Source organism: Peromyscus leucopus, chromosome 4 (assembly GCF_004664715.2).
Source record: "Peromyscus leucopus breed LL Stock chromosome 4, UCI_PerLeu_2.1, whole genome shotgun sequence".
NCBI lineage: Eukaryota > Metazoa > Chordata > Mammalia > Rodentia > Cricetidae > Peromyscus > Peromyscus leucopus.
In genome coordinates, this window is record NC_051066.1 from 49279751 (window position 1) to 49305619 (window position 25869).

General features: G+C 43.9%; 1 protein-coding gene across 1 annotated transcript in view; it reads left to right on the top strand.

Annotated features, from left to right (window-relative positions):
* Window positions 1-25869, top strand: part of Map3k20 (mitogen-activated protein kinase kinase kinase 20) — a 161473-nt gene that overhangs the window by 94283 nt on the left and 41321 nt on the right. Inside the window, 3 exon segments of the mRNA XM_028885720.2 lie at window positions 4331-4405; window positions 9723-9829; window positions 18285-18420. Of these exon segments, the coding sequence (XP_028741553.2) occupies window positions 4331-4405; window positions 9723-9829; window positions 18285-18420 (318 nt within the window).

Here is a 25869-nt window from a genome sequence, read left to right on the forward strand (position 1 = left end):
AGAAGCACTCTCTACACCACACAGGATACTTTAGGAAAGGGGTTTAGAAAGCCACCCAGATCCTCCAAAGTTGACAGAATAATTAGTATTTTGCAATTATTTTTTTTAATCTAGAGAAAAGCAGAATAGGTGCAATCCAGTGTATTTCCAAAGCATTGGCTATTTAAAGCTGAAGAGAATGGCAGCTCCCATCCTGCCCGAGGGCTGAGAAGTTCCCACCAACACCCCTCAAAACTCCGTAGCATCACACACAAGGAAGCCACATCCTCTGTCCCCTGCAGATCCCATTGGATATATTGTGGTGTCTGCACTGAGTGGCCCATAGCGATGGAGACGGCTCAAAGGCTTCCTGAACGGTTGTTCATTAAAGAACTAGGAAGTTGAGAGAACCCACATGCTACCTCAAGTTCTCTCAGCTTACCAATGAATTGAAGTAAAACTGGTTGAATTAAGGATAATTGTCTGCTGCTCCCATTCTACACAGTACTTACTTGTCAAAAAAAAAAAAAAAAAAAATAAAAAAAAAAGTGGCTATTAAGCCTAGATGGGATTTCCAGGGTTCCTTTCAAGAAGGTCTCTTCATTCCGTCACATCAGAGGCATTGGCTTTCCAAACAAAATCCGCTCACAAAGTGTTACAGCAATTCCAGAGACTGAGTTCACTTAATAACAAAACCGAGACTTCAAGAAACGCAACTCATAAAACCTCTTCAGCTCCCAATATTTTATTTATCTTTACTGTTGAATACTTTCAGTTATTGGGCTGGAGAAAGGTTTCCATATTTTCACATCTTCATTTAAATAAGAACGATGTGTTTAGACTGCCAAGGAGAGATTGTTAATGTGATCCATCTAGTCATTCTGTAACATCTATATCCAATTGGTAGGGTTGCTTTTTTAAAAAGCTTTTTATATTGAAATAATTATGGACTATTAAGAGTCTGTAAAAATATTACAGAGAATCCTGTGTACCCAGTTTCCCCACTGCAGATACCTTATATAGCTGCAGTGGCATCCGAGCTGGGCAGTTGGGGGGGACCGTGCCCTTAACTAGGCGGGAATCCCTCTGTAACCTCTCCCTCGACGTAGAGCGTTCACACTGAGCTACAGGAAAATCATGCTTTCTAACATTACCTCTGAGGATCTTTGCTTCTTCCTCTTATGGAATAAGGCTTTTGACTAATCATTTTTTTCTGATGTTAGCCTCTATTAAAAATAGATTCATAAGCTCTTGTTACACCTTACCAAATGAGCAGTGAACCTTACAGAAGGCATGAGCTTAAGAGGGTACTACTAAGAACTGTTTTTAATATTCCTAGGAGATATATATATATATTTGCTTTCTTATTTCCATGAAAATCAGTAGGCCTTCAGAATGTTTTAGAGAATAATTTCTACTTTTATAAATACTTGGATTCTTGTATAAAAATGTGTTTTGTTGTAAATAGCAAATTAATTAATGTAAAAAATATCTTCATAAAACTTTACATTTAATTGAGACCAGTGGGATAGATAGCTCAGCAGGTAGAGGCACTTGCTACCAAGCCTGACAACCTGAGTTCAATTCCCGGTACCCACATGGTAGGAGAGAACTGCATCCTCAAATTGTCTTCTCACCTCAACATGCACACCACAGCACAGGTGCACTTTTATACACACACACTTAATAAATGAATTAATTAAATTAATTAAAAATATATTTTATGTACAAAATAACTTAAAATTCAGTCTACTACTCTAACTTCAGAGAGATAAAAACTTAAATATTTTCATATCTTATGTATAAAATGGTGCAAAAAATTTTTTTAATACCCTACCTACTTTAGTTATTAGGAGACACTCTACTTTTAAATGTGAAACCTTTATTCTAAAATGTCTAAGCTGTAAGTAATGCTACCGCACAGTACAAAGATCTGGCCATTTCGGGATGTTTGGAATCATTAAGAATGCATTAAAATTGTGTAATCAGGACATAAATACTTCAGATGCTATTTTAAAGTACTTTTTAATACACCAAAGAAATCCCTTACATAAAAGTATCTGAGTCTGTGATTAGCTAACACTTGACAGTATTAGATATTAAAAATTACCTTTTCTTTGTGTGATGTTCGAAATGTGTCTAAAAAGGCTTCCCAGTAAGAAGAGAGGACAAAAGGCCCCCATCTTCAGCCTGTTGGCATTGGCTCCACTGGTAACCACGGAGGGTAGGCTGTGCTGAGGCACGTTCGTCCGAAACCTACTCTGTTTATTTGTAGAGTACACGCAGGTGCATGCGTGCATCTGTAGCGTGTCCTCCTTCATTCCCACCTCCCAGCCCTCTTCTGTTTTTTAAGCAAACAGCTGATTTTCCTTCAGATCTCTGTAAAAAATGTGCAGTTCGCAGCATAGTAAAGTAACAGTGGAAACCTACTGTTCCGTTCTGTGAGGTCAACAGACCGGAGGGTTGAGAGGCATGGCTTTCACTCGGTGAGGATCTCTTTATTCTGTTAACTTTATTTTGATGTCAAGATTGTGTGTGATTCTAAATGTAGACTCTCAGTTTTCTTGCCCAGATGCTCACCTTCCTAGTTCTATGCATAGCTTCACCCAAATTCAGTTTTAAATTTTCTCTTTGTAAAATTTATTTGGCAGACAGTTCCAGGGAGTTAAACCATAGTGCTTTACAGCTGCACAGTTCCACACTCCACCACATCCAGCACTCCCCGTACACACACACACACACACAACCCTCTGCACTGGGCATGCAGTCCAGGGCTTCCTGAGCGCCCATTGCTCTACCACTGATGGGTCCCTAACCCCAGTGCTGTCTTTCTAACGATGACATTGACGGCCCTTGCTTTACTGAAGAAAGCCAGAAAACCTCAGCTCACCCACGTGCATCACGCTTCAAGTCAGTATAACCCTGTAATATGAAGAATAAGTGGAAATACTACCGTATACACATGCTCAGGCAAGACCTTGCTAGACAAGATGATGAGGCCATTTAAGGTGCGTAGCCATGTGGTGAAATGGCCCTGAGGGCTGCAGCCGCAGCCTGATAGAGGTGACCTGTGTCAATGACTTAGTTCCAAGACCTGCACTGTTGCTAGTGACGGTCCTTAAAATTGTAGTTAGGTTATGAATAATGCAAAAAAAAAAAATCATGCTCCTTTGATTTCTTATCTGTGGGCGTTGCACTCTTGGGAAGTCTGGTGTATTTGGAAATGGTTCAAAAATATTTTCTGTTGATTTGTAGCTCAGTTAGATGCCAAGTCCAGAAAACTGTAAACTTCATTTTGTTTACTAGGCTAACTAACATAAAGCCACATGGAACATTTGTGATTTGGTGGTTTGCAAGAGAGTTCTTGATTATATGGTGCTTTATATATATTGAAGGCTGTCTAGTCATCATTTGTTTTTATGGGGTGGAAGATTAAACTCAATGCCCCCTACATGCCAGGCCTTTTTGTTGCTGTTACTGAGTTATTGACTGGCCCCTTAAGCCTTTTTTTTTTTTTTTTTTTTTTTTTTTTTTGGTTTTTTCGAGACAGGGTTTCTCTGTGTAGCTTTGCGCCTTTCCTGGGACTCACTTGGTAGCCCAGGCTGGCCTCGAACTCACAGAGATCCGCCTGGCTCTGCCTCCCGAGTGCTGGGATTAAAGGCGTGCGCCACCACCGCCCGGCATCCCCTTAAGCCTTTTAAAACAAAAATTCCTCCTGGGGATAGGGGCATGTCATGGTCTATGAGAGAGTCTAGAACTGTAGGGTGGGAGAGTAGGGTTGATCCTCACAAGCTAATCTGTTTTGTATCAAGTCCATTTCTGTACACGGGTGTGAGCGAAGGTAAAGCCATAATGAATCATGCACGCTGAATGGCACATTCAGTGCGAAATCCAGTGCGAAAATGCAGAGTGGTCTTCTGTGCCAAAGATGTTTTCAGAGCTTCACACCTATTGCCAAACTCAACTTGTTTCCTAGTTACCTGGCTGGTGTGCAGGAATCGCAAGCTGCCTGTAAAAACAGAGTAATAAGTTGGTGATGTTAGCGTTGTGTCCCAGCTTGCCCCTCTCCTGCTGCGGTTTCTTTGAGATGAGATCGCTTTGTTGCATTCGTCAGGATGAACCTGACCTTTCCAACTACCGTGATTTCCATGTGGGAAAGCGGGATTCTTTGGAGGTTTGCCAGGACAGATCTGTGCGTGATTTCACTCGTCATATATTAATCCATGGAAGCTTTAAGTTCTGTGTCTTGTTTATGCTTTTAAATTAGCTCTTTGATGATCCTTCAAAGGACATTTCCTTGTCTCAAAGAGTAAAAGCCTTGTGTCTTCTTCTGTTTGCCTCCCCTTTGTAGAGATTAACCATTCCAAGCAGCTGCCCCAGAAGCTTTGCAGAACTGTTACATCAGTGTTGGGAAGCTGATGCCAAGGTACTTTTGTTATTGTTTGAACTTCTGAAATGTTACCTGTTCGTTTTTGAGTTTTTAACTCTTGGCGTAGGGAAAGGCATTACACGTCGAAAGTGACCGCCGCGACTGCGAACCCCGATGACTGCTGCAGCCCCGTGTTGACGGCTCCGCGTCTTGACCTCTAGATCAAGTGACCATTGTCAACATTTCCTTCGTTCAACAGCACTCTTTGGCCTTCTTGACTCAAAACACAATTTCGTTCTTGTGCTTTTAATCGTGACCACGGTGCCTTGTAAAAACAGCTAACATGGTACTCACTATACGTGAGGCTGTGTTTCGAGCACTTTCTATTAACTAACTCTTGGATACAGGAGCTGATCTCACCCTTGGCTCACTGATGGAGAGCCAAGGCCCACCCGGGATTAAATGATGAGTCAGGGGCACAAGGCTTGTAGTGGCGGGGCTGGATGTGATCCCAGACAGTCTGCCATGGCTCTTAGCGACTGTTCCATTGCCTTTCTAACTGAGGAGCAGGTAGAAGCTAGGCTTCTCTAGAATTCTAGTGTGCCCCTCCCCAGCAGTTCCAGGGCGTGTTTTTGAGCTGTCACAATAAGAAATAACAATCCTAGTCTTTCCTGCATTTATCACCTGTAAGCATGGATAGCCAATATCCTTTCCCTACAAAGATCAGCTTTAAAAAAATACCCTTGGATACACACAGAAATAGTTATGGACAAAATGATGCTGGTCTTGAATTTGCTTCAAAATACAGTGAAGGTCAATGGATAGCAATACAAATTAAATATGATTGGAAGTGATAAGTTTTGAAGCTCAATCATAGAATATAGACATATTGTTTTGTGTATGTTTAGATTTTCATAATAAATATCATAATTTAAAAATGAGTCTCACAGATTAAATATTAAAACAATTGAGTGATCAAATTCTAGAAAGAATCAAAATTCATGATTCAAATTCATCTAGTTTACTAGAGGCATTACAACTAATTCGAAAATAGAGGCCTCAAAAAATAACAAAGAAACCTAAAAAATATGGAATTCTTCCTTAATTTCTACCCATTTCCAGTCAGAGCCCAGGAATGAATGGGCAGTGTGCTCCTCTGGTGGAAATGGCTTAGAGACAAACTGGGCGTGTGGACAGAAGTCGTGTTGATTGATGCAGAATGCTTCCGGCACATTGTCCCACGCTGAGAGCAAAACACAGTGACACTCCCACAGAAGCCCCGTTGGGAGCCTCTGACCCACGTGCTTCCATTCTGGGAAGATTCGGTTGCTGGCCTGCGGCCGTGTGCATCCTGCCTTGGCCCTGGCATCCTGCATCCTCCGGCCACTCCAGCTCTTGAGACTTCCGGCAGCCTCTGTCCAAGTGGAGTCCTATATAGCTTCGTGTTATTTTTCTTAAAGAATGTGGCATTTGGGTAGTTACTATTTTTATTAGTACACTGTCAATGCTGTGACAAGTCGAGTGTTCCACCCTAGCCCTGTTTAGACCCTCCTATTTCCAGTGTGTGATTTTTTTTTCTTCAAAATGTGGTGTTTTAAGCATTAAGCATTATTTAAGCATTAAGCATTAAAAGAAATGTACGTATTGCAACTAATTAGGTTAAACTATAAGCAGATTTTGCAAGTTTGTTTTCAAACATGTCCTGTTTAAATGTGATCACATTCCCTCTACTTCTGTGTCTGTTAAAACACATATACAGCGCGTTCAGTAGCGTTTTCTTCCTCTCCTGCTTCATTGGAAACTTCACCTGAATTGATGTGCACTGAATTAGATCAGTGCAACCAGATCTCTAGAACTGTGATCACATTTCAGTATGATTTAGTTTCTCAGTTGAAAACGTGGTTCTATACTAGTAAAACCCTAAGTGTGTACACTTAAATTATAATATAATCACCCCATGCACATGGAATTTAAGCCCAGAGCAATACCTATAAAACTGGCATGTCTTTAACATGTAGGAAGTAGAACCTAATTTAGGACCAAAAGAATCTTGTGTTCCAGCCACATGAAGTATAAAGAAAGCTTGAAACTGGTTTTTCCCCCTAAATTCATGACATTTTATTCTGATAAAAGTACTCCAGGCCACTGTATTTGATTTGATTGGACAGCGGCTGCAACTCACATTTCCTCATATGCTTTTTTTTTTTTTTGGGTTTTTTTTTTTTTTTTTTTTTTTTTGGTTTTTCAAGAGAGGGTTTCCCTGTGTAGCTTTGGCGCCTTTCCTGGAACTTACTCTGTAGCCAGGCTGGCCTCGAACTCACAGAGATCCGCCTGCCTCTGCCTCCCGAGTGCTGGGATTAAAGGCGTGCGCCACCACTGCCTGGTATCCTCATATGCTAATCTGCAGGCATACTCACATGCTTCCTTCCCTGAGCACACTCTTTCTCCAGTAATATGCCACTGAGTGTTCCCTAACACTTAGCTAACCCTTGTCCAGACCCAGAATCAGTCTGGGTTACTGCCCTAGCTTGTACAGTGATATCCTTTCTTGCTAAGTGGATTGCAGGCTCTGTGAGGGAGTGTGTGTGTGTGTGTGTGTGTGTGTGTGTGTGTGTGTGTGTGTGTGTGTGTTTCTATAGCACTTGGCAGCAATAGAAAGTAGATGCAGAAGCCGGATCACAGTAAATTTTCTGAGAGGTATATTTTCATTCTATGGCTTAAAGTTGGTGCCGTCCTATGGTATATGGTCTATGGTATATATAATAATTGGTTAAAGTATTTTATTTCCTTTTTCAGCCCTTAGACTTCAGAGCATTAACACTTAGATTGCATTATACAGCTTCCCTGTCGGGCTGGTGTTCTTTTGCAGTGAAAAAGAGAGACATATAGGAAAAACGTGGCGTTGTGTGAGTGACAGAGCATACTGGTGGCCTAAATCCTACGCGCAAAATACTTTAGTGGAGTTGGAAATGTAACTTAGTTGATAGAGTACTTATCTAATATGCACAAAGCCCTGGGTTCGACTGCCAGCCCTGTGTAAACCAAGTGTGGCTGGTCATGCCTATCATCCCAGCACTGGGGAAGCAGAAGCAGAAGATTAGAATTCTCCATAGTAAGCCCAAGACTAGCCTGGGATATTCAAAACCTATCTCAAAAAATTAAATTATGTGGATGTAGGCCTAGTATGTGAGTGAAAGTAAGAACAGAAAGGTGAGTATTGGCTTGTCTTAAATGGCATCCCTGAAGCTGATGATCAGGGAGGAGTTGGTAGCATACTCTACGAGATAAATAATAATAATAATAATTGAAGTTTAAAGCATAGCCCAGGTTCTGTGACCAGCTTCCTGTGTAAGGCTGGACAATGCATGCCTTTCTGAGCTAGTTGTTCTATGTATGAGATGGAAATAGCAAATAGAGATGTAAGGCGTGAAGATACTTTATAGGTGGTCCTCGTTGTGACTTCTTTTAAGATAGGCAGTCTGTACACGACACTCCAGAGGCACCTGAGCCCTTCAGAGGAGCAGCCATGGGTCCTAGCAAAGTACTGTGTTCTGCAGCCAGCACACCTAAGACCATCACTGCAGAATTCTACATTGTTGAACTCCTGGCTCCAGGCATCCTCCTGCCTCAGCCTCCCAAATAGCTGGGACTACCGAAATGTACCACTGCAGCCAGCTGTGCAGCCAGCTGCAGCTGCATCTTAAACGCTCCTCCTGATAATGTAGGAGAGTAAAGTCTAACTGTGATGGTAAGAGTTTTTTTTTTAAGGGATGCTTGTCATCTGAATATAAAGGAATATAATTTTGTTTCAAGAACAGTTAAATGTAAGGGGAAAGAAGTTTTTGAGAGTTGATTAGGTGGCTGGAAATGTAGCAGTTTGGTGGAATGCTTGCCTAGTATGCACAAGGCCCTGGGTTCAGTCCCCTGCGATGTATAAACTAGGTGTGTTATACAGCCCAGTATGTGGGAAGTAGAAGGAAGATCAGGAGTTGGGAATCATCCTCAGCTACACAGAGTTGAGGCTAGCCCAGGGTCTGTGAGACTAGGATTTTTTTGTTGTTGTTGTTTTGTTGTTTTCTTTGTTTGTTTAAAAAAGGAATCATTAGCTCCTGTTGCTACTTTTCCTTGCAAAACAAAAATCCTATATTTCCTGTGTTTATGTTGTAATCAGTTCTAGTGCAAAGTCATACTTCTCTCTCTCTCTCTCTCTCTTTTTTTTTTTTCATTTAAAACCTGACACACGGTGGAAGGCATGAAGATAGGAAGGAAGTTTAAAAAACACAGGCTCGTTTTCATGTGTCCTAGTTAAAGCCTTTTCCTATGTTTGTCAGTAATATTTCGCCATGCATGCTTTCTTCACACACACACACACACACACACACACACACACACACACACCATTTGTGTATGCACACACATGTGCGTGTGCCCTTAAACAAATGAAGACCGAAGTCAATAAACATCCTCATTTTGTATTTCTGAGCTATGGGAAAGAGCTTTTCTTAAGAATGTCAGAAGCACCCGGGTCCTGAGAGCAAGCCCCCTCAACACTTCCTTCCTGTTTTTGTGCTCCTAAATTCAAATGCGTGTTTTAATTGCTGTAGCTGTAATTAGTTCTGAAATGGTGTAATTATGAGGCATGATGAGGAGAGAATGTGCATCATCCTTTTATTATCTTTCTCCATTTTTGTTTTAACCTTTTGTCTCAGCCTTGGCTGAAGTGGAAAGAGGTGAGCACAGACAGTGCCTGTTAGAGACAGACTGAGCACTCGTTTTCAGTTGCTGCCTACCATGGTACGGTGTCCTGGGCCAAAGCTGCCTTCAATCTGGGATAAACCTTGAGAACAGCGATGTTACCGTGGCTTTCATTGTTTTTTTTTTTTCCACACCAATTGATTTGGGAAGTTTGATTAGTCCAATAGGTTGTTAAGCAGATATTGCCCACCCACACACATTTTATAAAAAAAAAAAAAAAATGGGGGGAAATGGAAACATTTGTGTAGTAGATAGCAGAATGTTCAAAGTGCATAATCTAGTAAGTTTTTAGTATCTCTACCACATGGGTAGGTCTTTAATGACTTAAGATTTTCTTAAGGCATTCTTGGTCATATCTCAAAGTCAGACTTGGTACCTCTCTCCTTACCAACAGAAGACTACTCATTATCCTAACCTGACTCTCTGTGATTGAAAAACAATCACCCTAGCTATCCTTACGGATAACTATTTGCAGATGAAGAATTCGGCTCCCTCCACCCGTATGATCTGATGACTGCAAACACTCAGTCAGAACTCTGTCACCTTCTGTCCGATGTGGCTACACTTCCTTCTGTCATTTCTTCTGAAGTCTCATGGTGTTCCTTTTTCTCTTCTTCAGAAGCGGCCATCGTTCAAGCAGATCATTGCGATCCTGGAGTCCATGTCCAAGGACACGAACCTTCCTGACCAGTGTAACTCATTTTTGCACAACAAGGCAGAATGGAGGTGGGTAGCGCCGGCCGGAGTCCCAGCCCACAGCTCCAGTGATGTGAGCCAGATGCCTGACGGACAGTCCTGGTTTCCCAGCACAACCTGGGGCTGGGTGGAGGCTAAGATTTATATCCTTGCATTCATATGGAAGCGAGAGTTTCTCCGTATTGGTTGTCTTAGCATGCATCTAAGTATTTGGGAAGAGTATTGAATCATGTATTCTGAAGCTTCTCTGTACACATTCTGTGTGAGGAAGCGTTAGCCTCTGTCCAGAAAAAAAAAAAAAAGAATCTTTAAGACAAAAATAGCTATGTATCCTGTTAGCCTTGCCGAGTGCAAAGTGCTGTCCCCGGGAGCGGGGAACCTATGAAAACAGGTTAGATGTTATAAATCCTGGCAAAACAAATCAGTAAAGAGAGAACTGTATTGTGTAAGTGGAAAAAGTAAATCCAAGATGAAACAGTTGGACCAGGTCGAATGACGCAGGGAGTATAAATAGCCTGTTTGGGAGCTGGACGCTGTTCCTCCCCTGACTCAGCAGAGATGGAAGTAACCTCATCCCTGCTCCTGATGTCCCTGGCTGTCACGCAATGCCCTACCTACGCCATCTGCTGGTGCTAAGTCAGTACTGCGTGCACTTGAGCGCCACGGGGTCTTGACTGCCGTCTGTCAGTACACTTTACCATGGGCTTTCCGTTTGATTGACACCTTACAATGGCCTTGCTTATTTCCATTCCTTTGAAATAACTACCTAACACCAGTCACTTTTGTGAATTTTTCTTGGCAATACAAAATTAATGCAGTGAGCTTCAGTCTAGAGCTGAGGGCTTTTTTCTTTCTGGTCTAAAATAACAAAACCCTGGTGTGACATTGTTTCCTGTAGTCACAGGTCAGTCATCATATCACTCCCCCTCGAACTCCCCGTGTGGGTTCCACTGCTTTTCAGACAAAGACGGAAACGCTTGCCATTCAGAAGACCAACTATCTTGAGCCTGCCCGGAGCTCCAGGCTCCACAGAGGCACGTCTCTCTCTCTCACCAGAACCTCTGTAGTGCAGCCTCTCCAGCTGCACACTCCTCCTGCCCCCCCAGCTCCCCCAGCTCCCATTAGCCGTCTCAGTGACTGTTGACCTAGCTCATCTGCAAGGGAGCAACCCCCACTCCCTGGCCAGATCAGTGCCACCGAGCTCTGAGATCGCCGTGTTGACGTGTCTCAGCGCCAGAGTGTTGGAAAAGCAAACTGTTTTATGTATCTCTGTCTCCATCTCGTCCAACAGCAGTTGCTCGATAAACATGCCGGGAAGGAAGGAAGCAAGGAAAGAAGGCAGGGAGGGCAGGCAGGGAGCATGATGGTAGTGATGATGTAAACAACGCTGCTCTTGTACCCAGTGCATTTGCTTAGGCAGAGCCTTTAAACCTTTCCTGGTTCTGGAGAGGCTGATTGATGGTCTCTAGCGCAGGGCTGCCATGGTGAGTACAATGTCCCCGGACGTGTGGCACTCTCTCCAGCAGCAGCCTCAGAAACGCCCATGTTAAAACGCTACACGTGATAACACAGGTAACCTTCGTGTTCTGTGCTGGCGAGCCGCATGGCGGAAAGACGGAGAGGCAATGGCTAATAGAGCATAAACAATGAAGTCCGGTCCTCCGATCTGAGTGTGTAACGCAGGGGCTCCCTGAGGAAATGCTATCTGATCTGTGAGCCAGAGGATTAGAGGGATTTTTAAACTGGGAGTGTTGGTGTGTTTGAGATAGGGTTCTTTAAGAGTGCCAACAAAGAAAACAAAGCAAAGTTAGTAAATTTTTTTAAAAAATTGGAATTTTCTATATCCAAAAACAATAACCATCCTAAATAAGTTTACAAGAGAGATGGCATACAGTGATAACTTTCTTCCCTCATGTGGTAGACAGAGCTTCTCAGCTATTTGGTACCTAGGACGCCAGTTCAGTGTGTGTGTGTGTGTGTGTGTGTGTGTGTGTGTGTGTGTGTGTGTATGTGAGTGTGTGTGTGCATGTGTAAGTACAGGCGCACACACATGTACAGGAACAGAAGGAGGATGTTGAGTGACCTTCTCTATCACACTCTTTCCCTGTTCCTTGAACCAGGAGCCAGGCTGTGGGCAGCAAGCCCCAGCGACAATCCCATGTCTGCCCGGTACAGTTGGCACTGGGGCTGTAGACACTACCTCGTCTGGTTCCGTATGTGTGCAGGACCCCAACCCAGGCCCTCATGCTTATACAGCTAATGCCCCCACCCAAAGAGCCATCTTCCAGCAGCTCTGGTTCACTCTTAAAAATTACTGGGGACTCCAAAACCTTTTGAGTAAATAAATGAGTTAATATTTATTACATTAAAAATAGAACTGAAAAATCATAATATATTATCAGTTCATTTTTAAAAAAAATAGTAAATTTGTGCTGCTGGAAAGATGGCTCAGTGGCTAAGAACATCTGATGCTCTTTCAGATGACTGTACTTAGTTCCCAGCACCCACATCAAGAGACTCAAGTCAGACTGTAACTCCAGCTCCAGGTGACCCGATACCCTCTTCGGGCATCCACACACTTGCATATATACATACATGTGCAGACAGATACACACATACATACAAACAAAAATCTTTTTAAAGCAGTAATAAATTCTGTTCTGCCTTCAGCCCATGGCCCACATGCCATAAAACATCTAGAAAAGTCCATGTTCTTATGAGAGTAGAAATGGCCAATTCTGTCACGGTGCCATCTTGAAAACCAGTTAGGCTTTAAGAACCCTCTGAAGTGCTCCCCTGAACCCCCAAACATGGTACAGTGGCTGCCTTTTGTTGTTTTGTTTTGTTTTTTTGAGACAGGGTTTCTCCGTGTAGCCCTGGCTGTCTTTGAAAACTCACTCTGTAGACCAGGCTGACCTCGAACTCACAGAGATCCGCCTGCCCCTGCCTCCTGAGTGCTGGGATTAAAGGCGTGTGCCACCACCGCCTGGCTATGGACACTGTTCTTACTCAAACCACAACCCCCAAAGGACAGAGCAACACATCCCCCTAAGACACCTGCACATCCTGCACTGTACACACTAGCCAGGAAGTATTCCCTGCCTGGTGTCCACCAGTGGACGGATAAAGGCAATGTGGTACCGTGGAACTGCATGCAGTCAAGTAGAAAAATGAAGTCGTGGCATTTTCAGGAAAATGAATAGAACTGGACATCACTGTGTTAAGTGAAATATGACAGACACCACATGTTTTCTCTTATATGCAGAACCTGAGTTTAAAACACACACACACACACACACACACACACACACACACACACACACGCACGCACGCACGCGCGTGTGCGCGCGCATTCAGGTATTGGTGTGTGTGTGTAAGTTGGCTCAGTAGGATGTGTCTATAATCCCCCTTCTGTGGAGCCAGAGACAGGAAGATCCTTGGTGCACACTGGCCAGCCAGCGTCGGCAAATTTCAAGTTCAAGGAGAACTCAAAACAATAAAGTGGAGAGAGATTGAGGAAAATACCTAAAATCAACCTCCTGCTTACACACGTGTGCACACACATACACACACCTGTGCATTTATTCTCACAAAAACAGGTGGTAAACCACAATACCACACACACACATATATACACAAAGTAAAATTATATGTGTATTTTTTATACATGTAGGTGTGTGGGTTGCAGAACTGAAAAAGATTCATGGCAGGGAGGAAAGATTTTGAGTGAGGTGGGAAATAGAAAAGGCCAAAGAATCCGTGTGATGAGAACAGAGCAGTGATTGGCTGGGAGTCTAGAGCATGGAGGAGGGCAGTGTGGACAGGTAAGAACCAAGTACAGTGATTCATATAGGAAAATACCATGATAAAACTCATTCTTTTACATGCTCACTTAACAGACTAACTTAAAAAGAAGTCAAGTGGCTAATACATTCTTTTTTTTTTTTTTTTTTTTTTTTTTTTTTTTTTCAGTATAGTTAGATGCCCTCAAAATGTACAAATGCTTTTGCCCAGGAAGTCCTACCACTATGCATTTATTGCAGAGCAAACCAATGGGACAGCTCTGACAGAATGCACGGGTGCTTGTTCAGACAGCCCCGTTTAGAGTGCCAAAGCTAGAGACAGCACTCATGTAATGAAGAAGAATGGCTTCCAAAAGCGGTGCCTCCACACCCAGAATGATGCAGCCCCACCCAGGAGTTCTGATCTGTGGACCTGAGGAATGGGTTTAAAATGGTGGCTACAGTCTCGTTTATTCAAAATGACAGACTTTTAAAAATAAAACCAGTGCATATTAACCTGTATGTACATGCACATAAGAAATGCATCGGAGCGTCACTGGGTCACTGGGCAATGGCGTTTTTCCATTTGTCTTTTTTTTTTTTTTTCTTTAAACTTCTACATTAAATCTGGATTAACTGAATGATCAAGGTGAAAACTGGATAGAGCAGTGCATGCCTGGAGACCTTGCTGCTCAAGAGGCTGAGGCAGAAGGGTCACAGGTTCCAGCCCAGCCTGGGCAGCGTAGCAGAACTCCATCTCAGCAACAGGCATGGACAAACAAATCCCACACCTTCAGGGTGGGAGGTTAAGGGAACAGATGGTAGAGGAGGAGGAGGGAGGGCACCCTGCTCAGGAGCAGGGCGCCATTTCTCAGGGCCTTCCTCGGGCCTCTTGGGAACTGAAGGGCTGCGTGGGCCTCACCTGAGCCATCAAAACTAGCTGGGGACAACAGAGCTGTGGTGACTGAACTTGACGGTTGGTTGAAGCCCCGGGGGATGATGGTTTATGGTACTAACGAGCAGTTATTGTTTGTTAGGTCCCTCCAGATGCCCATGCTTCCTTTGGATTCTCTTTCTTAATCTCCACGGCAGCCCCAGTCAGATCCCAGGAGCTAACATATCCCCCGAGGCCTCGCCAGCTGGGGTAACTTGCCTGAGCTTATCCTGTACGGCGGTGGAGCCGGAATGAGGCCCGGGTGCCGTGGCATCGGACTGCAGCCGTCAGTGACGGCGGCTGCCCACCAACATTCTTTGTACCCGGTTTCTTTTTAGCTCAGAAGCAGTTGCAGGGGGTGGCCATCTTAGGTTATCAATCAAGTCAAAAAGCTGTCATTCAGCGTGCCACGTGCCAAAAAGAATGCTGTGGGTTTTCAGATCACCTGGTAGTCACGGGACGGGGCATTTGTGCCCCAACTTTTGTCAGGGTCCAAAGACTGTCAGCAAATAGGAATCCCAGTGCAGTGTGAGTCCCGGCGTGCGGGGATGCTTGCCAGTGGTGGCCTCCTGCTCCATCTTTCTCTCCACGCGGGCGGACAAAACACCTAATTTAGAAAATTAAAGATTCTGAAAATCCTCTGTAAAACTAGCTTACTAAAAGCCACTTAAACCAGGTAAGGAAAGAGAGTGAGCATCAGGTTCAATTCATGAAAACCTTGGCTGCCCCTCCCTTGACACAGGAGCGATCGGAGCGGGACCTGTGTCCCGAGGCTCCAGCTTTCAATTGTGACCTCACGTGACTCTCTACAAACCTGTGGCGGAATAGTGAATGAGCTAAGGGTTGAAATGGAGCGTCCAGGTGTTGCCTGTAGGCAAACGCTTTGTTGGTTGTTTTCCCACGGTGGCCAAAGAACTGTCGCTATGGCATGCCTTTTAAGAACCAAAAACAGAGATCAAAAATGTAATGTCTGCAATTTGAGTATTAGGACCCATCACGTGTTCACACCACAGCTTTAATACACTTCTTCCCATGTAATGTATGAGCCATATGGATATTTTTTCAGATTGACCTGTGATTTCTCAGTGAATCTGTCTAATGACAGAAGAATGGTTGCAGTTCATTGCCTGGAGAGGAAAATGGATACTAGTTAAAATCAACCTTGGTTGGATTTGGTTTGTGTTTTCACCGACTGGAGTTTTAGAGATGGAAGGTTATATATATAAACGCATCAACAAACACATGTGACAGGAAGTAACGCCCCCCCCCCCTCCATTCAAAACCAACAACAAGGGGGTGCTGTCTTTTCACGTCTGTGGGTTTGGGTCACTCTCTCATGGTATTTGAGAGGGAGCCGTGCCGGGAAGCTGGGCCTGAAGGACGGATTCAGGAAGGTTCTCTTCCCAGCTGGTATGTGTTTCTTTCACAGCTTTAGGCTTACTTAACAGTTAATCTGTTTTCTACAAGGGCTCAAAATCACAGTGGCTGGAATTTGAGATGAGGCCTTGGATTTAATTACAAGTGACACAGACTGTGTTACCCTGACTGAAAGGACCGAGCTTCAGTGGGATCAGTCTCACTGGCGGGAGAGTTAGGACAGGCTTACCAAGTGTCACACACACAAACAGCCCAGGTCATCCCACCACGAAGTATGCCGAGCGCTGCCACCTCCTTGCCACCCTATGACCCTCAGGATGACTCCAAGTGGCTCATTCTTTTTTGTCATGGAAGTTTACTATAAGGTTTTCCACCATGACTTTTTTCCCTTCAGTCTTCCACTTGAAAAGTTAAAACAAACTTGTTTGTGAATTGGCATAATACTTTTGTCAGAAATAGTAAGGAGTAAACTTGGATTTTATGATGAAGTCATAATTCTCGAAGATTCTGCTTTTGTGCCTTTTCTCGGAACTGCTCCGTGACTTTGCCGGACCTTCATGCTTTGTCCCACGGCCCCAGGGAAAGAGAGACGCTGCACTGTAGTTTTTACGTGCTGGGGGACTGTTCATACAGGCAGGGAAGGGAAGCGTGGTTCAAATGCAGACCCACCTCCAGGCCTCCCCTTGAGCTGGGCAACTCAGTTGTCCTCCCTAAGGAGTGGGATAAGATGTCCACTTCCTCTGACTTTCCCTGGAAGCCCAGGGCACGTTTTGCTTAGGTCTCTTCATGAACTGAGCTCTGGGGGCCACACTCAAGGTCTCACTGCCGCCATGCACTCTGCGGTGCAGGCTTGTCTCAGCAGCTGACCAGGAAGTCCTCTCGGGACACAGACGTGTTCTCTTTAGCCCTCCGGCCTTCTTTACCCCCCCAACCCCCCCAGGTCCTTTCATCTCTCATTACGTGGCTCATGGCTTGTGTGCAAGCGCTTCAGAAACCCAAGGAAGAGAACTTCCAGTTCTCAGAGCATAAATTTAGACGTTAACACTGTGACAGCCCTGAAGGAGGAAATGTCCGGGCCCAGCCATTCTGCCGGTTTCAGTTCATGTAAAGAACAGTTTCTCTCACTGGGCGCAGTGTCCTGAGTGGCCTAGACATGAGGGAAAGAACTTCCCGTAAAATTATAAAGTCTAAAAGAAACTCGGAATTTTCTGGACTGAAGTATCGCGTGCTTGCTAGATTATAAAGCTTATTCGTATGGGATTCCTGTGTGTACAACGGTGTATGTCTCTGTGTCTGTATGTGTTCCTTGTGCGTTTTCTTTGGCTTTTTCTCTTCCGTTTGTACTGTTCTAGTTTGGTTTTGTTTTATCTTATTTTATTTTATAGTTATTCTTTAGATGCCTCTTTTTTTTTCTAAGGAGAGATGGGGTTTGAATTTGGATGGGTAGGAGGAATCTCAGAGTGGTTAGGGGAAGGGAAACCATAATCAGAGAATATTGTATGAAGAAAATGTCTTTTTGTTTTGTTTTGTGAGACAGGGTTTCTCTGTGTTGCCCTGGCTGTCCTGGAACTCACTCTGTAGACCAGGTTTTCTCTGTGTAGCTTTGGAGACTGTCGTGGAACTCACTCTGTAGACCAGGCTGACCTTGAACTCATAGAGATCGGCCTGGCTCTGCCTCCCGAGTGCTGGGATTAAAGGTGTGTACCACCACTGCCCAGCTTGAGAAATGTCTATTTTCAATAAAAGAAAAATAGAGGGAAAAAATTACCTGTGCTTGTTAAATAGAGGAAACAGCCAGCGTTGCCCAGCAGCAATTCATGTGTTTGCTCTAAGTGGAGGCGTAGGCACAAGCAGGCCCAGGGAGTCTCAGTGTGAAGCGCATTGTAGAACCCCAGTGTCTTAGAACCACTGCTCCTACAGCCAAACAAATTGCCAGGTTAATCAGCCTCGCTGAACCACTCCATGGGCAAGAATGCCAGCCAGGTAGCTCGCCCTGTGTATTACACAACGTGTGTGCCATTTTCCATCCACCCATCCGATCGACAGATCGGTACCCATTTCGGGGCGCTGTTGTGGAAGGAGGATAAGAAACCTGCAAGCAGGTACTAAATGGCTAGCCCACAATGCCAGCTCCCAACTTGTGCTACGTAGTTGCTTGTCACTCTTCAATGCTTTGTTGAAATGTTCAGAGTTTGTTTTCACTAACTAGAAACCGCCCATTGATTTCAAAGGATAAAGAGTCCCGCTTCTTTGGTTGGTTCCGGGCCAATCTCAAAGCCCATGCCTTAGCGTTTCATCTGGTTAGCGCTCCAATGGACCCACCGAGTGAGTGTCCACAGGGCCACCGGTAGTGCCGGTAGTGGAGACTCACCACTGAGTTATCTCTCTGCAGGTGCGAAATTGAGGCCACCCTTGAGAGGCTGAAGAAACTAGAGCGAGATCTCAGCTTTAAAGAGCAGGAGCTCAAAGAACGAGAGAGACGCTTGAAGATGTGGGAGCAGAAGCTGACCGAGCAGTCCAACACCCCGGTGAGTACGCCACCTAGTGGCTCCCTGCAGCACTCAGAAGCCTGGCTGAGCATGGCAGCATGGCTAATCTCCTCCCCACCCTCCAGCTTTCCCCTGCTCTGCTCCTGAGAATTAAAGGCCTGCGCTGGTAGTAAGGAGTATAAAACACCAAAATGCCACACGTTTAAAGGAAAAAAAAAAAAAAAAAACTATTTAAAAGAAAAATCCCTCCTTCTGGATCTTTCCTTAAGAACTGCTATTCTCTCGGCGCATCTGTATGTTCAAGTTACTAGAGTAAACTCTAATGTATTTTTGGACCGTCTGTTAGGGCCTCAGAACACTGTTGGAATGCTGCTGTTCAGCACTGCACTTAGAGGCCATCAGTAATTAATAACTGTAATTGCCAGGCCGCCAGGAATGTCTTGGGTGTGTCAGAACTTAACCACATTTTCTTTCTGAGATTGAGCTGGGCTGCTGACAGTGATGACGAGCATTAATATTCCTTATTAATTTAGTGCAATGATTACGAGCAGCATAAAATGGGGGAAAGGCTTCTCCTGGGACAGGAAGCCGGCTTGCTGTACCTCTAGGAAGACCCTTGCTCTTTTCCGAGTCCAGAGGAGCCCTGGCTCTTTATCTTCTCACCTTGAGCTTAAGCTGTATGTTAAATTTTAGGTCGTGTTTCAGCATTCTTCTAGATTTTAAATAGCAGTCACTTTCAGGAAGCAAGAAAATCTTAGGGTTGGTTTTTCTAGGATTTTTCAGTGGGCAATATTTATCCACTTAAAATCACAAGCAATGAGAGATTAAAAATAAAGTTACTGACAAAGATAACAAGAATAAAGTTAAATGCCCTTCACTTTGTGTTCCTCAAAGACCTTTCCTATCTAGGCAAGTCTTGAGCTCCATTGAGCAACCTCCATTGAGTAGCCTGTGACAGCTTGCAAAATGTTTCCCTGTGTCTAAAGAATGAGAGACTCTGTCTCTATTTCCAATCCCTATGGAGAAGCCATCTGATACCCCCTCACCCCCAAAAAGGAGAATGCATCTAAATGTTACAGATTTACCCTTTTCAAAAATGCCTTTGGTAATCCCAGGAATGCCAAGGTAAGAGCTGAATTGCTGTACATGAGACTGCCAGGAGCTATTAAAAGGGCCCCTCACTTTTGTTAGTGAATCCTGTGAGTTTAACCAGACTCTCAAGAAGGGGGAAAGGGGTGAGTTTCCTGTCCAGACGGAGTTGGTACCAGTGGGATGCAGCACCCCGGGCTCGGGAAAGAGCCCGGCTTCTTGCAAGCAGGTGGGAGCAGGAGCCGGAATGCATCCTTGTCTCTCCAGCCCATCCGCGGAAGGCTGCGGGCTGTTTTGTTTTGCTTTTTCAGTGCCTTGAAACCTTAGCTGTAAAGCGCTGCATGGCTTGACTCCCTCTAAATGCAGTATTGTCAGGAAAACTTTCAACCGCCTATTAGAGCGTGCTTTAGAACCTTGCCTTGGCTCATTGGCATGAGTTTTGCTAAGAAATTATGGGCTGCCTTGCACGTCTTATTGCTGCTGGTAACACAGTTGTGGATTAAAGAATAAAACGCGCCAGGTGCTTAGTAGGTTGTATCTTGCGTTTTAACTCCAGAAAACTTAGTTTAAAGACAGTGCTTTGCAGGCCACCGGCTAACAATGGACAGCATGGCGCACGCTCTCCGCACGGCTCCCTCCCTTTTTACTTATGAGGCCCAAGTTTTCTTTGTTTATAATACTTGCTTTCAACATCTCCTCTGCCTAGAGCTGGCATTTCTAAGGGAAAGGAGTTTATGCTCAGGTGTTTGATGAGCAGCTGTTTTCTTTTATCCTCGCTTCAGTTTCTAGTTGGCTTTAAACTTGACTGCTGAGAACAAGAGGGAGCTTTTTAAAAGTGGCAAAACTGGGCCTTTTTTTTTAATAGGTAGCTTCATCTTAAATATAACAGTCTCACATTTGCACACCTGCATAAAAACACCATCAAATTGACTTCAGGGATACTATTTCCCTTCCTAGAACAGAAACATTACAGATGCTTGGAAAGATGAGTTCTCCATGTATAAATAGGGATGGTGCTTATTTGTAATTATTGTTGCAGCTTGCTGTAAAAATTTTAGAGATCAAGTCTTTTTTGAGAAATATTTGTGGAGCTCCTTAGGGGCTAGCATAGTGTGAGAAGAGACCTCAGCAATCATCGAATCAGTGAGCAGCAAAGTGTTCCTTAGAGTTGCTATCAATTGGCAACCAATTTGAGAATTCGAGAAGGGCGGCCATAGGGAGTGAGGCCCTGCCCATGAGTAAGGACCCAAGGCTGCCTGGACCTCATGACCTTGATCCAGAGCCCACAGCACCAAAATTCTCTCCTAGTAGAACAAGCTGGGTTTTGAAAAGTGAGTTCCAACAGTAACTGAAATTAGGAAACTGGACCGTCGAGATGGTTCTGTGGCTAAATGTACTTGCAAGCCCGATAACCCGAGTTGAGTCTCTGGAACCCACAGGGTAGGAGAGAACTGACTCCCAAAAGTTGTCCTCTGACCCCATCCACCTGTGGCCTTCCTGTACCTGCAACAGTTGTAGATAAGTTTTTTAAGTTCTTAAAATTAAAAAAACAAAGGTACTAAGTACTTGGTACCTTCACCCTAAGAATGTAAAGTTCGTCTAAGAGTTTCATTATTTGTACATTATCTTAAGTTCACACCTCTCAAGCCATGTGCAAACTATGAACCTTTATTTGCTTAGTTCTCTAAAGATATAAAAAACATCGTTTTTATATCCTGACAGTTTTACCATAAAAGAAATAGAAGCAGACATTATGGATTAGGTTGGCTGTTAAAGGTAATTACGTAAGGCAGAAAAAAAAACATTTGTCACCACTGTGACCGTGTGAGAAAGAACTCATGGACACATGGCCCACTGAAGGAGACTCGGGGATTAGCAGCTCCCCAGGGAGACAATCTAAGTGAGTCCTCAGCAGCATTCCCCAGGTCCCCGTGTTCACTCTAATTGACTTGAAGGTTAGAGACAGGACCTGGAGTTTATTCCCGGGTGAGTTGTATAAGAACTTGAATAATGCCGGGTGGTGGTGGCGCACGCCTTTAATTCCAGCACTCGGGAGGCAGAGGCAGGCGGATCTCTGTGAGTTCGAGGCCAGCCTGGGCTACCAAGTGAGCTCCAGGAAAGGCGCAAAGCTACGCAGAGAAACCGTCTCAAAAAACCAAAAAAAATAATAATAATAATAATAAATAAATAAATAACTTGAATAAATTAAACAGTGCCAGATCTAGCTGGAGTCAAGGAATCGATGGACTAGTAAAGAGAGGTGGAGTCCCCGGCCCCAGCCGGACATGCAGCCTAACTTCTGCCCTTCCTCTGAGCTCTTCCTTGGGCTGGGGTTTCTGAATTGTTTTGACTTGAGATTTAATCTCTGCTTCATCTCTTCTTTTTTTAATTAATATAGTGGTTAATCAAATGTTTCTGTATGGAAGTGAAATTGGGGAAAAAATTAAGAGACATGCTAAAAACTACTTTGTTTTAAGCAAAGCGAGGACTTAAAACTGGTCCCTACCTGTCCATTTGAAATTTGGCTCACTGTGGTGATTTGCAGGCTTTCAGTTACGATTCACCCTGTTATTTATAAATTTTGGCCATACACCAGCACCAAATCTGCCATTAAGTAAGTTCTCATCATTCACCTCCTGTGTAGTACCAACTAATGTTGTGGTATCTGCCCCCTGATTTAAATTGGCACTAATTTCTCTTTTCACTTCTGTCCTTTCTTTCCCTTCGATAGCTTCTCTTGCCTCTTGCTGCAAGAATGTCTGAGGAGTCTTACTTTGAATCTAAAACAGAGGAGTCAAACAGTGCAGAGATGTCATGTCAGATCACAGCAACAAGTAACGGGGAGGGCCATGGCATGAACCCAAGTCTGCAGGCCATGATGCTCATGGGCTTTGGGGATGTCTTCTCAATGAACAAAGCAGGAGCTGTGCTGCATTCTGGGATGCAGATAAACATGCAAGCCAAGCAGAATTCCTCCAAAACCACATCTAAGAGGAGGGGCAAGAAAGTCAACATGGCCCTGGGGTTCAGTGAGTTTGACTTGTCAGAAGGTGATGATGATGATGATGATGATGGTGAGGAGGAAGAGAATGACGTGGAGAATAACAGTGAATGATGGCAGAAAGCAATAAAATTGAATTTTTTTTTTAAAGAAAAACAGAAGAAATGTATTATCTCAGTCTGTGCAAAAGCAGCGTAGTAGACGAGCCCCGAGCGCTGCACCGGAGGCCAGGCTCCCGGGGCAGTCCCCTCATCAGCGTGACTTTACTTTTGCATTCAGAAAAGCGAGGCAGGGGGATTAAGCTAAAGGCATATTTATCAGTGAGTGCGGTGCCTGATTATAGAAACACGTGCATAGTCTGTAGTTTGTATTGGACTGTATTCTATCCCCTTCATTAGTTGGTTGGGAAATGTCCGTCCATTCTGAGCAAGCGCTCCACCCCTGACTCCACCCCTGACTCCACCCCTGGCTCCACCCCTGGCTCCACCCCTGGCTCTACTCTGACGTCGATTCTTCCACAGCACACCCAGATTTCTTCCTGTACAATACATTGTAATGGGGGAGGTGACTGGTGACTATAAAATCCAGCCACATTAAAAAAATAATTAAAAAAAAGGCTGAGATGAAAGATTATTATTTAAAAAAAAAAAGTGCTTCCTCAGACATACCTAAACACCAAGAATTTTCAAACCAAATAGCTCACAGCTCCTCAAAGTAAAACCTGGCTGGTGTTCTCTAGTGACATTTGAAGGAAAAATACCCTGGTTTGAAGCGAGCAGCAGGCGTAGCAAGCTTGCATACCCCCGTGCTGGCTGGAAGCATGCTAACATGAACACACAGTCACCCTAGGCTTAGCTTGTCCTTCACACAGAAACACATGGTCCCAAAGGGATGTGTCTAGGCATGAGCAGGCTAAGCACACACCTGCTCTGAACATCCAACAAAGGCACTCTGTTTCTTTGTTTTTCCAGAGGTGAATAATAATAATAATAATAATAATAGATTTTAATCTACATTTAGGAAAAATAAACACTATAAATAGGAAAGACAGATTATCCTTCATAGACACAAGTGCATTCTAAAGGGTTCTTTCTGTTAAATGTAGCTGTACAGCGTTGCCCCCCCCCTTCCTTTTCACTGCTCTGTGATGCTGGTTTGAGAATTAGATTCAGGTGCTACTTACTATGAGGGCCAGACTACCCAGAGACACTCTCAGAAGACTGGCTTATCTATCAAAACCTATTTAACCTGTAAACTCCTATAAAAATTACAATTAGATAAAGGCAAAACAAAACAAAGCTCTTTATCAATCTAACTCAAAAATAGCATCACTCATTTGACAATGAAAATGAAGTAGTTTTGGCAGGCCTTTTTGTTCAGAGGCTCTAGCATCAGGTGGGTGTGGTGGCTCATGTCATAATTGTAACACTTACAGGCTGAGGCAGAGGGGCAGTGCTTTTAGTAGCAGCCTGCTTGAGCTACATAGCAGGACTCTATGTATCTAAGTACTCTATGTATTTCTAAGGATTAGAAATCATCTACTAAGTATGTTTGGTTATGAAGTCCTTGGGAATCTGAGATGCAATGTGCTTCTAATCCTCAGTGAGAACTGAAAGTACCACCAAAAAATGAAAAGCAGACACTGCAACTTCCTTTGGAGAAAAATAGCTAGTGCAGTGTTCTGGGTGTCTGTCTGCTGTGCAGTCTTGGGGACTAATCTCTGAGCCTATTTGCCCTCCATTATCATGACAGGAATGCTAACCTACTTCAAAGAAAAAGGATCAGAAGAAAGTGTGTAACCATGTAACATAGCACCAGGCCATGGCAGCTGCCGCTTAATACCAACTACAGTTAGTTGCCAGGTAAAAGAGACACTGAGAAATAGGTGGGTTCAGTAGCCTTCTGGGACACTAAAGTTATCTATTGCAAGTGATACTTGCTCAGAAGTATGAAGTTAAAAGTGGATAGCTTTCAGGAAAAGTAAAGAGAGCAATTCTTAGGATGTAAAACATGCAAACAGATTTAATTCCATTGCTCTTGGAACCTATGTGCTGGGTCCACCTGTGCTGGGTGTTTACAGACAGGTACAGTGTGCCTGAGAAAATGGGTTCCCTCATACCTGTGCTGCTGTAATCCTCTGCACATATGTATTCTAGATCTGTAGCCAGGCCACTCAAACAGGACATCTTGGAGGGGAGCAGAAAGGATGCCCAGCAACTCGGGATTTCCCAGCATGCCATGAGTACCTGAAGGAGACAGTGGCCGGTACAGGGTCTTGAAGCCTCTTGCTCATCTGCTCAGGAAAAAAAAAAAATAAAGTCTTTTGTTCAACAAGTATTCACTGGGACCCTGGTGTCTACCAAGTTCTAGAAAATAGCATTTGTATTTGTGGAGCGTGCATGCTAGTGAGCAAGAACAAGCAGTTAGTAAAGCGTACATCACAGAATGTTATGATTTTACGTGCAGGCTGGAGATTGACACAAGGAAGGAAGGGGAGGCTGGCGGGAGAGGTCTTCAAAGTGCGATCAGAAAAGGCCTGGTGATGGGTACCATTTGCACAAAGCCAAGGCAGGTGAAGGGATCTCCGTGAGTAGCGAGTTCTGCCTTAGATGGAAGAACACTCACCTCACCACCCACAATCAGGAGTTGGTTTAGAACATAGGAATGACATGGAAATAATGTTTTTTCCTAAATCAATACCTAATCCATATTCTGTATAAAAGTTTTAGTGCATTAAAAATCGGCCTGATGGTGATACTAGGGAAAAGTTACTGGATTCTGTATCAGATCTAGGTTTACCATGACCAGGCATATTTCTTCCAGCTCTTAACTGCTGTCTTTTCCCTGGGAGTTCAAGGCCAGCCTGATCTACAGAGTGAGTTCAAGGACAGCCAGGGCTGTTACACAGAGAAACTGTCGGGGTGGGGATGGGGTGGGGGGCACTCAAACATGCCTGAAATCTGATTCATATAAACAGGATCCTATAGAGTTCTTTTTTTTTTCCAGAGCTGAGGACCGAACCCAGGGCCTTGTGCTTGCTAGGCAAGCGCTCTACCACTGAGCTAAATCCCTAACCCTCCCTATAGAGTTCTTATACCATCTATAAAAATTACTAGAAAGCTTTAGATTCAATTAATTTTATAAAGAAATGTCTATTGGTCACATGCAGAATTTCTAATGATGCTAATATAGCTCTAACTCACTTTTTAGATCAGTTTTTGAAATGACAAGCTGACAGTGTTAGATTTTATTCCAGTGACCTTACAAAGGAGCACAATTCAGAAGTTAAAGAAATCCTGAGAATTGTAAAGGTTCAGAACGAAAATTAGAACTCTAGGTTGTGGTAACATTGTCAGCCAGATGACTGAATACATCACATTTTCCCTTTCTTTAAAGCT